This window comes from Hippocampus zosterae, chromosome 5, assembly GCF_025434085.1.
Source record: "Hippocampus zosterae strain Florida chromosome 5, ASM2543408v3, whole genome shotgun sequence".
NCBI lineage: Eukaryota > Metazoa > Chordata > Actinopteri > Syngnathiformes > Syngnathidae > Hippocampus > Hippocampus zosterae.
Genome location: NC_067455.1, coordinates 19,053,447 through 19,066,889, shown reverse-complemented (window position 1 = coordinate 19,066,889; position 13,443 = coordinate 19,053,447). Strand labels below are relative to the sequence as shown.

The following is a 13,443-nucleotide window of genomic DNA, read 5'->3' as shown; positions in this document are numbered from 1 at the left end:
GCAACACGACTTGTGCTGCCTTCGAGGAACTTCGCCCCCTTTGCTGCAAATGACAAATCTGTTCCAGAGTTGAGTTGAGTCTTTTCATTCAAAATTCAAGATGTTCGGGTGAAGGAAGATATCGAAGAATCAAGACAGAAAACTTAAGGCAAGGTGACAATGGGCTAAGGAAAACCAATTGCGTGCACTGCGGATGACTGAATGAAAGTCTTATTCAGTGATTTGGAACTTTTGTTTGGTGCCGTTCCAATGAGTTTCATGAAAAAAAATGCATGAAAAAAAACCATTCACATTTCCACAGTAATCATTGATGATATGGGGCTGCATGACAGGATAGGGACTGGGAGATGGTTGTCATTACAATTTCAAGTTTACGTTGACATTTTGGACTCTTTTCTTCTCTCATCAATTAAAAGGACATTTGGGGATGATGAAATCAATTTTCAAGATGATTATGCATTGAGTAATGGAGCAAAAAGTGTGAAAACGTTCCTTGAAAGATGACACATAAAGTCACTGTCAGGGACTGCAAATAGTCTGAATCTCAATCCAATTGAAAATCCATGACAAGAATCCAACCTGCAGTTATTCTGACAAAAGCAATTGGGGGTTCGTGAACGCATAGTCGTGGGTGCAAGGTGGTCTCCAATTGCCCACGTCATGTGCTGTCAACTCAATCTTCCGCAAGGGAAGTTCTTGCGGCAAACGTACTTTACGCATGCCAATGTCATGCATGCACCGTAGTGAGTCTATTTCTACCTTTTGAAAATTGTCAGATATAAAATGAAAAATATATAAAAAAGAAAAACATTTTTACCTGGAGAACCCACAGGGTCAAATTTGGCCCCTATGAATTCTGCTACTCAAATGCTACCCTTAAATCCCAAAGGTTCCAATTTTGCCCCAATCGTAAATTAGGATTAAAGCATTAAATATTTGAAAAAACATATTTTGGCGTTCAGTGAACATATAGCAGTCATTCAATGTATAATTCATCATTTTCCAAAGAAGAAAAGGGTTTTGGGGTTCTTCAGGGTTAAAAATTCTTTGTCACATTTAAACATTGAGGATGAATACTGCACCAACCGTATGTTCATGTAAATTGCCTTAAAATGTCCTCAAAGCGTCTGTAGGTTTGGGGTACGTAGTCTTTTTGTAGTAACACATTTTGTGTATTATTTTCTCTTTTGGAGAGCAGCCACAATATTTGAATGTCTATATGATGCTTGAGTTTAAAAGCACATCATGGATGAGTTTGTGATTTGAAAGTAGCAATTTTGGTTTGACTCCACTTTCTCATCTGTAATACTTTTTAGGTGTGTCTGTTTAAAATTAAAATTACAGTAAACAAGAGGTAATGTTCCTTTAAGAGAAAGAGAGTTGTCTATTGGGTTGAGATCACATCACTGATTCCTTTGTCATCAACTTTTGAAAAACCCATTGAAATTTGAAGCAAATCTGGATAAAAATGCCTTAAAAAATGCCTAAAAGTCATTTATCTAAAAATTACGCTGCAAATCTAGATAAAAATGTCAAAAGGCCGTTTATTTAAAATTTACACTGCATTTCATGATAGAACACGCACATTCAAATACAGCACGTTTCCCCACTTTTGTTCAAAGTTCAACAACCGCAAATGTGAATGGACTGTTTGTTGTCTTCATGTGAAGAAGGACATAAGAGGGAATACATAGGAATACAACTCATTTCTTCTTCTTCTTCTTTCCTTCCTTTTTCTTCTTGCTTTTCTTTTCTTCTGCTTTCCGATAAATGCCGAAGCCTTTGCGGACCATGCAGCCCCTCCACCAAGACTGCATCTATGAGGGTCAAACGTCGCGGGTCAACACACCATGTTATATTTCCACAAACGTCTTCCACAGTACAGTTTGAAACAGTAAACAGATATAGTTTGTTTCCACACTGGGATTGGCAAGCGAGGAACTTTGAACTCTTTATACAGTATTCTTTATGCACGCAAGCGATGAGGTGGCGCTAGGGGGTGCTATTGCTCCACCTGGAGTACAAACAAGCATCTCTATGTTGGCCCCAAGAAATTTCTCTCTCCAAAACTGACATGGCTGCATACACGCAGCAACACCACAACGTCCCGACCCGCGCCGACCATTTGAAATGTGGTTGGAAACTCGCGCAAGCAAAGGAATGAAATGTTACCTTGAGAGCAGCTTTATTCCTAACCTCCAGCTGGCGCAGTCTCTCCTCCTCCTCCCTTTCCTCCTTCACCACCTCCTCCATTTCGCTGTACTAAAACAAACAAACAAAAAGCCCACCCGCACATACTCATGTCCATTCTCACTTTGCATTGGAGACTCTGGCAGCTGTTTACCTTCTTCTGCATTGCCGTCAACTTTTCCAAATTTGTTGCTCTCCTGTAGCGAGTGCGGGAGAGATGCTGCTCCTTCTCTTGCATGTTCTGCTCAGTGCACTGTTGCCACTGTAGCAGCTGCTCTTGTAACTCCTGCAAGAACATATATCTTGTGCGTTGGATGAGGACTGTCGGAGTATTTGATTTGATATTGAAGTGACACTGAATGTTTAGCAAAGAGTGAGATGTTTCTCAGATCATTATTCATATAAATCATGTGATTGTCATTTGCCATTTCCTGAGAAACAATTGCACAAACTGAAATAAGCTCTTTTGTTTTCTTTGTTCGATCATCAACGATGGAGTGTTTTTTAAAGCAAATATTTCATGGCAAGGACTATGACTCTGCGTACTCGTGGCATAATCCAAGATGGGGCAACAGTTGGCGGCCGTCTGCAAGAGCTCTTCAAGAGTTCTGCTTTGGTATGTTGTTTTGTCATATGGTGTTTGTTGTCCTTTGTGCGGACCCATTGTGGACTGTTTTCAGCGTTTTGGCCACAACATTCGTCGAAGGAGGAGAATCTGTGCTTGATGGTTGCGCCTTCTGGACGGACGTGTGTACCAGCACTAATTGTGATGAGCATACCTGTCAACTCATACGGTTTAGCCATAGTTCATACGGATTTTGTGGTGAATCTTACGTATATGGCCGTATCGCACAAATCAAACGGATTCTGAAAATTTCCCCCAACAGGTAGTTCTGTTTGCTTTTGCCCAGAATTGTGCTAGTCTACTCAAATGCTTTCAGTTCCGGTAACTTTCCAGTAAATCACGTGTTTCCTAGTTGAAAACAGCAGAGTATTAATTGCATACTTCGGTAGTGTACAAGCAAGTTCTACAAGGAAACACATTTCCGAAAATCGCTTCCACCAGAGACACTGACAGCATTACTGCAGTGCAAAGTAATTATGAATGGATGCTGTAACTTCGAGCCGATGGATCAGCATTTGGAGTTGGCGAAAAAAGTAACGCTGGAATTACAACTCTGAACACACTAATGCCACTAAGTAGAATGATGATTAGACATTAACCAGACATTCATTGTATTATGGAGAATTACAATAAATATCATTGAAAATTTCGTGGGCTTTTTTTTCTGCCGTTATTTTGACATATAAAATGCACTGGTATGTTATAAGGATTTTTTGCTCTTTATAAGGATTTTTTTGATAGTTTATACAGGTTGCCGCTCCGAAAAGTTGACAGGTATGGATGAGGGTAATATCGGCGCGATTTGACTGCCACCGCTTGACCGTTCTGGGGCGACTGTATTTTTTGCGGCAGTAATTTTTCACAGCCCCGTTTTGTTCAGCATAGTGGATGACTGGTGTAGCTGAGGATGACGAGAGAGGAGCGTCGATGCGGAGGGCGACACATGGTCAGAACTGAGAGTCACCGCTTGGAATTGAAGCGGATCTAAATAGGGCAGGAGAAGTGAACCAATCTCTTTTCGTAAATGGACACAAAAGCTTCTTGTTTACGTTCAAACTTAGCTTCTAACAGACGTGTCCGACGTCATGCATGTTTTGAGCATGATGTCTCTGATCCACTGGTGAAATGAAACTTATGATTCTCTCCTCTTTCTTCTAAAACTGCTTCAAACAACAAGGCGTTTGCAGGAGTAGTTGTTACAATTGTATGACTGTCCATGTTTTATGTTGTGTGTTCTGTAAATTGCTTTGTTAAAGCTTCAGCTGTTGTGAGAGTGCTATATAAGTAAAGATGTATTGTAACAATTGTTCAATACTTTTTGTAATACCAACCGCATTTTGTTTTTTCAGAAAAATCTTTGATTCCTCATGAACTCTTTCCTGCAGTAACAAATGGTCTTTCAGCAACTGAGAGAGAGAGAGAGAGAGAGAGAGACCAAATTTTGGAATACATTTCACTTGGGCTCACATGTAGAAATACATTACATTGATGTACAAATTGCAATTTATTCAGATTTGTGAGTGCATTTTTGAAGTGAAATACAAAATAAAGAATGCAGGACAATAAAGCTGGTCAGTGAATCACAACATGCAGGCATTCCATGCAGGAGGGCAGAGCCTCTGAACTCTGAAGTAGATGTGTTGGCTAGCGGTTTGGCTAATATTATTATATTATTATTATTATCCTTATGATTATTATTTACAACAAGGAGCCAGAATTCTTCAGAGCTAGAATAAAAGTAGACAAGATTCAAGGTGTTCCACATAGGGCAGTCAGAAATAATATTTCAGTGGCCATTGAAATGACCAAGCAAATGTAATGACACAGAATATGTCAGATGACTTTTTGATGAATTAAATACATGTACTAAAACATTCTCACTGGAATATTAGTATCTACAACCGTTGGTGTTTGGTCTTATTTCAATCCAGTGGACTGTGAAAAATGTCTTTTCAGTTCCTGTGTTAAGTACTGTACATGGGGTGTTTTGACTGTCAAGCTTATTTTGGTCTTTGAAAGAACACTTATATTCTCTTGTTTTGTTCTTCAAGTTAGTATTTGTTGAGAAGTGCTTGGTAAGCTTTTGAATAAAAACATTTTTGGTGGAGAATAATGTCAATTAGTTTATATAATAATGTTATTGGTTCAATTTGGCACTGCATTTATTTTGGTTAATGTCGTGCTTGTGTGGGTTTTCTGCAGGTAACCCCGGGATCCTCCCGCATTCCAGAACTTTTTTTTAGATGAATTGAAGACTTGAGTGCCCTTTGGTGTGAACGTGAGTATGAATTGTTTTTTGTCTGTATGTGCCCTGCAATTGGCTGGCCCAAAGTGGCCCGGCATAGGCTCAGGGGTCAGTTGGGACCATCGTGACGATGAGCTGCATACAGAAAACGGATAGATAGGTGGATGGATGGAAAGTAGGCTGAGGAACTCGGGCAGGACTCTGGCACTTTTGGGGATCGGAATGACTGCTACGCTTACCTCAACTTTGTGTTCAAGTCGCTTCTCTGCCTCACTCATCTCATTTTGGGTTTTCTGAAGCATCTGCTCAGTGCTTCTATCCTCAAGATCCTTTCTTGCGGCGTTCGATTCAATCAGTTTGTGCAGCCGATCATTGAGATCGTCATGCAATGTTTGCAGTTCCTGATGGAAATGCATTTATTCACAATATCAACCAAATGCTCAAAAAGAGTGAACCAATGATTCTTGAGATTTGACGGGTCACCTTCAGTTGATCGGCTTTCTGTTGGAGCGTCCCCTGTTGCTTTGGAAGTGTACGTCTTCTCCTTTCCATCTCCCTCTTTGCCTCTCTGGGAGCAACAAGACAAATAACACACTTTATCTTAACTGATGAAACACATTCAGGAATACGCTACCCAGACAAAAAAAACAAACAAAAAAATGGGCACCTGTATTTCCCATGAAATCACTTTAGCAACGTTCACAAGTCCGACTACAAAATCTTAATTTTTTTTTTAATCTGACTGTATATGCTGAGAACCATGAATTATTAATGACGGCAGCACAGAACGACCCTGGGGTGAAAGCGATTGTGTTTGCTGTAATGTCTTATTTTCCAAATCCAAACAAAGACAGCAACAATCAAGAAATTATGACAAGAGAACCAATTTGTATAAAATGCTAAATATCTGATGTCAGTGAGGAGTGCGGATCTAGACCTGTTCCATGTGTAGAGTGTCCTGAAACAAACTCTAGTGTGATTTGGTGCAACATAAATAACATGTACAGAAATCCCTTGCAATAACATGGTTCATCTTTCATGGCTTTGCTGTTTCAGAGATTTTTTGGTGCTTTTTTTAAAGAGTGCATTGTGTTCTGCATCATGATTGGATTACAGTATATTATATATTTTTTCTAATGGTTATTTAGAATGTATCATTTTCACTTCATGGCGTGTTGATTAACCTTTTGTTGCTCTCAGCATTCTTCTCCTGGTCCTGTCCATCCACTACCTGAAGCAGACAGGTGAAGCTGTGTTTGTCTTCTAGCTCCGCCTGTAACTTGGACACCTGCTGTGAGATATAGTGACTGGACAGACAGAAAAAAAACACAGCAGGGTTCACAAGCTGACTCCAGGTCAAATCCTGATCGACTGAATGGCCATCGACTTTGCTGGTACTTACCAATCTCGTTTCACCTTTTTTACTCTCGCCTACAGGCAAACGCCCCAAGAAAATACGGAATCAATGTCAAAATTCACATCATTCAGGGTGCGTTCTCAACTTGTACTGCGTTCAGTAGAGTCACCTGTGACTTTTCCGTGCTGCACTCCTTGTGAATCTGGATGGTCAGAGCGTGTTCTAGAATGTCCAGCTGGTCTGAACATTCCTCCAGTACAGCCGAAAGCCTGAGACTCTGGATATGGGATACATACATCTGCAGAACATATATCCATTCTGTAGTGAGAATGACCACCTACAGATCGAGTTAAGTCTGATGCATTCCCAACTCGAGACACTGGAGGGCAGCTAATAAGAGGAACTGGGGTGACAAATATAGTAGTGCAGTCAAGGAAACAAACCTGGGCAACCACAAGTTTTCTTTTAAAATCTTTGCTAGCATCAAGGATATTATTATTATTATTTTAACCAGGAATCGTCAAAATAGAACAAACCGTACAGTGAGGCAGTGAAACACGTGATTCCGCTCAGCCCAACAGCGAAGAAAAAGTATAGCGAGAAAAAAAAGGATATTTGGCTATCACTGTAATTGAATGATTGAAAAACAACTAATCAAAGATTATCCCAATTTGAACACGAAAGTAAATACGAAAACACATGAAAGACTGTTAAGTGTTTTCGTCGTCACCGGTCGTGTAGGGTGCGAGAGAAATCGTCAATTCAACATACTTGTATTTCTCAATCATAGTATAATATTGAAAAACAGACACTTACCTCCATAACATAATCCGTGTGAGGTGTCACAAACACCGTCAACAGTCATACATTGGGTGAGTTTTTGAGTTGCTAAGGAAACGTACCTGTCACGTGACAGAACTGCCCACTCAAAATGAAATTCAAATACTGTACATTAAAATTATTATACATATCATGCATACACCAGAGGAAGGCCAGACAGTGATATTTATTGTGTGTAATTGAAGTATGACAGTAAGACCCACGTTTCTTTGCACTGTCTAACCCAAAAGCGCATAAACAAGCAGTAAGATTGAAATTGAACAAAAACTTTATTGACACGAACACAACTACACTAACAACAACGAGTACAACTCAAATACAAGTCAGTCAGCGAGAATAGGTTGTCTGTGACATTATTTGTGAGATTTTAAAAATTTTAAGTGACTGTTGAATGGGCTGAACATTGGCTCTGATTTACTAAGGTTGTGTAAAAAATTATGTCAGTAGTAAAATTCCTCCTGAAAACCGCAGTGGTTAATGCGTTTTTAATCATCACCCTCAGCACATTTTATTGACTCTCATTATTTATGGACAGGGACTGTTTTTTCCACAAATCATTTTCCTGGCTTGCAATTGTGTCACATTCTGTCATCATCTAATGTCTAAAAATGGTCACCAATCATCACCATAATTAATATGTTGGAGTCTATCCCAGCTGACTTCAGGTCAAAGGCAGACTACACGTTGAACTGGTTGCCAGCCAGTCACGGGGCAAATATAGAAACAAACAACCATTCACGCTCACACTCACATCCACACCGTCACCGAGTGGGAATCGAAACGCTGCCCACACACAAGTCAGGTGAATGTAACAGTATAGCATCAGTGACACTCGCCCAAAAACTTGGTAAAATTTAAAATGCAAATTTATGTCCATCAATCCAACCATTTTCAACCGATTATTGGGTCACGAAGGCCAACAGCTTTAGCAGGGAAGCTCAGACTTTCCTCTCCCCAACCACTTGTTCCAGCTCTTCCTGGGGGATCCTGAGGCATCCCCAGGCCAGCTGGGAGACATAGTCTCTCCAGCGTGTCCTGGGTCGTCCCCGGAACACCTCACCACAAGGTATCCAAATCAGATGCCCAAGCCACCTCATCCGAGTTCGACTCTAGACCCCATCACGGATGACCGAGCTTCTCACCTTATTTCTAAGGGAGAGCCTGGACACGCCGAGGAGAAAACTAATTTCGGCCGCATGTATCCGGGATCTCATTCTTTCTGTCACGACCCAAAAGCTCGTGACCATAGTTGAGGGTTGGAACGTAGATCGACCGGTAAATTGAGAGCTTCGCCTTTGGGCTCAGCTCCTTCTTCACCACGACAGACCCACAAGTCCGCATCATGGCAGACGCTGCACTGATCTGCCTGTCGATCTCCCGCTCCCTCCTGTTCTCACTTGTGAAAAAGACCCCTAGAGACTTAAATGCCTCCAGTTGGCGCAATATCTCATTTCCGACCAGGAAGAGGGTGCTGCACACTTTTCCAACTGAGGAGCATTGTTTCAGATTTGGAGGTACGGATTACTATCACAGCCGCTACACAATCGGGTGCAAACTGCTCCAATAACAGTTGGAGATCTCGGCTTAACAGCACCACATCATCTGCAAGAAGCAGAGATGCAATACTGAGGCCACCAAACCGGACCTTCTCAACGTCTCGGCTGCGGCAAGAAATTCTATCCATAAAGGTTATGAACAGAATCGGTGACAAAGGGCAGCCATGTTAGAGTCCAACCCTCACTGGAAACGAATCCAACTTACTGCCGGCAATGCAAACCAAACTCTGACATCGGTGATATGGGCACCGAAAGCCCGTATCATGGGGTTCGGTGCCCCATACTTCCGAAACACCCTTCACAGAACTCCCCAAGGGACACGGTCGAACACCTTCTTCAATTCCACGAGGAACATATAGACTGGTTGGTCGAGCTCCCATGTAGCCCTGAGGACACTGCTAAAGATGTAGAGGAACATCCTCTCAATGGGAAATTAAACCTCATTTATCATGTCTTTTGTTCAACACTTCAGCCACTGGGAAATGATTGTCCCTTGTAAACTGGCCGCAAGGTTTCAACCCAAATTATATCCAGATACTGTACAGGCAGTAATTATTGCCACGGTGTAGTGGCACACAGAGGTATTTCGACATTTTATGAAAGAGAAAACAGAGTGTAGGTATTGCATTTGTTTATTGTCGATCACTTGTAAAGCACTCTTGTCAGGGAGCTCAAGCTTGATGGTAATACACTGAATGTACAAGCGACACGATTCATGCATGACGCTGTCACACTGATGCTTCTCTTGTCCCCTAGTGAGCCAGCATATCATCTGACAAAAAACGCATACCGTACCTGTAGATGACTGCCAGTATATTAGCACGATCATATACTGTAAGACATTTTTAAGGCAGAAAATCCAAAAATAGAACCATCCAGTATTTATTTTCAGCAAGTCAATTTCAGGATGGCAAAGGAACATTATTGAAGGCATAACATCAAGACCTATTGAACTTGTTAAATTACAGTTATATACAGTAGCTTATTGTCTCCACTGTTTAACTGTACAAAAACACGTAAAAAATAAAAATAAAAAGTGAACGAAATGTATATTCTGTATTGCTAGTGCCCAGTAAGAGCAGCAAGTTTACACATGTCAAATATAAAAATGGAGAGAAAGCAGCTATATGAAATAAAGGGCTTGACAGGAAAGTCTGAAAAATTATCATGATGGTAATAGTACGTCTGTTCATGCACAAGAATGCACATTTTAAAACTTGTAAAACATAATTGCAAAACCTGCTTGCTTGTGTTGTAGCTATTTTAGTTGTGCTTTTCACAAGAGCTTATTAAAAAAACAGATGAGTTTTAAATGTTAAATTGCACAATTAAGTTCAAATAAAGAAACTGATGAGTGTTATTTTATCAGACCACGCAGTTCTTATGATTAATTGTTTTTTTTTAAACTCAGGGATACACATAACGATGAAGCGATATACAGTAATAAATATGGGTTTGAAGAGTTTGATCCTATCATGCTGGAGCAAGAAAAAAGTGATGTGGTTCAAATGAAGCACAACATACAGGGTATGTCATCTTATGGCACAACAACTGCACAAAAATACAACCCCAATTCCAATGAGGTTGGGACGTAAACATAAATAAAAACAATACAATGATTTGCAAACCATGTTCAGCCTATAATTTAATTTAATACCCTACCAAAAACAATAAAATATATCAGTTTGAACATTAATGATCTCCTCTTTGGAGGGTATTCAGTGAAATATAGATTGAACATGAATTGTAAATCATTGTATTCTGTTTTGATTTGTTTAATACAAGGTCCTAATTTAATTAGAATGAGGTTTGTACATTTTCGATAATAAATGATTGAAATTAACAAGCAACTTGGAATACTGAATTGAGTTAATATTCTAGCGATACATGGCAGGGAAGTCATCATCCAAAAGAGTTCATCTGACTGTACAAACCAGGGGGGGTCACCAACTCAGGTCCTCGAGGGCACATGTCATGCCAGTTTCACCGTAGATGTCTGCCTCCTCCCACACTCCTGATTCAAACGATCAGCATCATGATGAGGCTTTCCGTAGACCTTGTTGATAAGCTGATCATTTGAATCAGGTGTGTTGAAGGAGGGAAACATCTCAAACACGCAGGATCAGAGGCCCTCCGGGACCACAGTTGGTGATGTCTGGTATAGGCAAATTCATACAAAAGTAAATTGAAACTCATTTTTAAAAAAAGTAATATTTCAAAGTGGTAGAAGCACTCACACTTGACCCAATGACTGCTGTAAAGGCCACAACTCTCTTCTTGTGCTTACTCAAGTGTGAGCTGCGGTAGACCACCCTACCGTGCCATCCAAGACGAGGAGAGTTTTCCACTTTGACAAATGTCAGCACGATTGTTGTCTTTTTTCCTGACTGAGCGGAAATTACACGGACGTCCATAATATGATGAAACTGATTGCAGATGTACAGAAGACAGTCATCTAGAGGAGATGTACACAATGATGACGACACCGCAAGAAAATCCCCATCTGCCACAGTTTTATTATTGATGACGAGCTGGAAGTGGCCGGAGAGACAGATGGAGGCGGTTTAGATCTCGCTGATCGTTCGCTCAGAGGGCCGGTACTCCTCCCTTCCTTTCGGCGAGGACATGTACAAGGACTGCGTCTTACGTTTTAAGCGGGCTCTTTTGGTAGCCAGTGACAGGCTGTGCTTGCTCGAGGCAATGATGTCAGTGATGAACTTCTTGCAGTCGACACACACCTCCATGGTGGCCCAGTCTTCAGTCAGCTCTGATGGAAGCTCAAGTGCTTCGTGAGACTTTAAGGAGCCGTGCTTGGTTAGCCTGAACACAACAGACACACTGTGTTATACTGTAGATCAATGAATCCACCCATGCATTTATTTTCTGATCCACTTATCCTCACAAGGGTCGTGGAGCGTGCTGGAGCCTATCCCAGCTTTCTTCAGGCAGTAGGTGGGGGACACCCCGAACAGGTTGCCAGCCATTCGCAGGGCACACATAGACGAACAACCGTCCGCGCTCACACTCACACAGCGGGACAATTTTAGAGTGTTCAATCAGCCTGCCATGCATGTTTTTAGAATGTGGGAGGAAATCGGAGTACCCGGAGAAAACACACACAGGCACAGGGAGAACATACAAACTACACACAGGAAGGCCGGAGCCGGAATTGAACCATGCACCTCTGTATCAATGTATTGTGGAATAATATTAATTCATATTTGAGGTACAACGAAATAGCAATCAATCCATCTTTTTTTTTCTGTCGGAGAATGAGGAGCCTCTGCTCCACTAAGCTTAAAGGCCGATATATTCACCCCCACAAACAAAACATACGCGAGACATATGTCGCGTTTTGCTGTCAGTTGTCAGTGAAATGGGAGTCCATCAGTCGATAATTAAAGGCCGATATATTCACCCCCACAAACAAAACATACGCGAGACATATGTCGCGTTTTGCTGTCAGTTGTCAGTGAAATGGGAGTCCATCAGTGATGGAGTGAGGAGGTCAGTCAGTATTGACCCGGTTAGTGACGATTCCATTGACCAACAAAAAACACTTTTTTTTCGCGGTGCTTAGTCCGACATTTTTTTTTCAGCATGAGTGTCCAGCAACACGGGTGTCCGTCAGTGAAAATCCAGGTGGAAATTTATATTTTTTCTCCCTCAATTAATCAGCAAAATAATAAACAGGTTAAATATTACAATTTATTGTTAGTTCCAGCCCTAATTAATGGAGTATCAAAGAAATTCACATTCTAAAATTAATGTCTCCCTCAGGCCACCATATCACCTATCATTTCAAAACAAATTAGAGAAGGATAACCTTTTGCCGTATCGCTCAAATGTCTTACTTGGACATTGTCTTGTGGATGCTCGGCCGTCTATGGCCACTGGAGGATTTAGCAGATTTAACTGCTCCAGAAGCTTTTCCAGATCTTTTGGCTTCTGATTTGGATGTGGTAGCTGTTGATGCTCCACCCACAACAGAAGTCAGCGGGCCTGCAGCCTGTCCTCCAGTCATGCCACTTATCCTCTCACTGGGTACAGTGTTCGTAGAGCCAATGGAGTAGATGGGAAGACTGGAATAAGGTTTGGATGGCAATCTCATCTGTCGGAAAACAATTACAAAAAAGTTGTCAGTTCAACCAACTTATGATCTTGTTTCAAAATACCACTCCAAGAAAGGTTGTGTTTCTATGACAAATGTCGGAAAATGAAAACAAAGGAGTTCAACATGCATCTTAATGCACTTTATTTAAAGTTCAATTCTGTAATTTTACTTTTCAATTTCACACAACTGAATTCCACTTGACTTTTCACTTGCTTTATTAATTTAACCATATAGCTTAATATGAGAATAGTATGATACACTTCACCTTTTTGCAACACTGTGAACACACAGGCCTGTAAAGAAAAATAAAGCAATGAATACATGAAAGTTGTTAAAATCATATAATGTACCTGTATATATATAAAACATTTAATGTTCAAACTGACATTATTGTTTTTAGGTAACGATCATAAACCTTTTGACATTTTATGGCTGCAACAAAAAAGCTGGGACAGGGTCATGTTTACCATTGTGTTACATCACCTTTTCTTATGACAACGTTCAAAAAACGTTTGG

The 13,443-nt window shown here is 40.8% G+C and overlaps 2 protein-coding genes across 7 annotated transcripts in view; both read right to left on the bottom strand.

Annotated features, from left to right (window-relative positions):
- Positions 1 to 1,518: 1,518 nt before the first annotated feature.
- Positions 1,519 to 7,398, bottom strand: iqcg (IQ motif containing G). Of its 3 annotated transcripts, none has more exons than XM_052064828.1 (10): positions 7,234 to 7,398; positions 6,587 to 6,715; positions 6,463 to 6,491; positions 6,245 to 6,367; positions 5,544 to 5,628; positions 5,300 to 5,461; positions 4,147 to 4,221; positions 2,345 to 2,476; positions 2,173 to 2,262; positions 1,519 to 1,817 (listed from the first exon to the last, which is right to left on the bottom strand). In XM_052064828.1, the coding sequence occupies exons 1-10, from the start codon at positions 7,237 to 7,239 to the stop codon at positions 1,704 to 1,706; spliced, it is 945 nt and encodes a 314-aa protein (XP_051920788.1). In that variant the 5' UTR covers positions 7,240 to 7,398; the 3' UTR covers positions 1,519 to 1,703. The 3 variants fall into 3 exon arrangements, with proteins under 3 accessions (XP_051920788.1, XP_051920789.1, XP_051920790.1); XM_052064829.1 differs by lacking the exon at positions 7,234 to 7,398 and adding an exon at positions 6,954 to 7,041; XM_052064830.1 differs by lacking the exon at positions 7,234 to 7,398 and adding an exon at positions 6,959 to 7,040.
- Positions 7,399 to 9,427: 2,029 nt separating this feature from the next.
- Positions 9,428 to 13,443, bottom strand: part of spire1b (spire-type actin nucleation factor 1b) — a 29,250-nt gene continuing 25,234 nt past the window's right edge. For all 4 annotated transcript variants that reach the window (XM_052064695.1, XM_052064693.1, XM_052064692.1 and 1 more), the window contains 3 exons: positions 13,193 to 13,220; positions 12,668 to 12,924; positions 9,428 to 11,633 (listed from right to left, as the gene is read on the bottom strand). In XM_052064695.1, coding sequence (XP_051920655.1) covers positions 11,378 to 11,633; positions 12,668 to 12,924; positions 13,193 to 13,220 — 541 coding nt within the window. In that variant the 3' untranslated portion in view covers positions 9,428 to 11,377. The remainder of the gene's footprint in view (positions 11,634 to 12,667; positions 12,925 to 13,192; positions 13,221 to 13,443) is intronic.

What these genes read in the sequence shown, in the direction of transcription:
- iqcg (XM_052064828.1), bottom strand. An exon ending in AATGCTGAGAGCAACAAAAG is followed by an intron (nt 5,629 to 6,244) that starts GTTAATCAACAC and finishes TGTTGCTCCCAG; the next exon opens with AGAGGCAAAGAGGGAGATGG. An exon ending in TTCTGAAAAAACAAAATGCG is followed by an intron (nt 2,477 to 4,146) that starts GTTGGTATTACA and finishes ATGTTCTTGCAG; the next exon opens with GAGTTACAAGAGCAGCTGCT.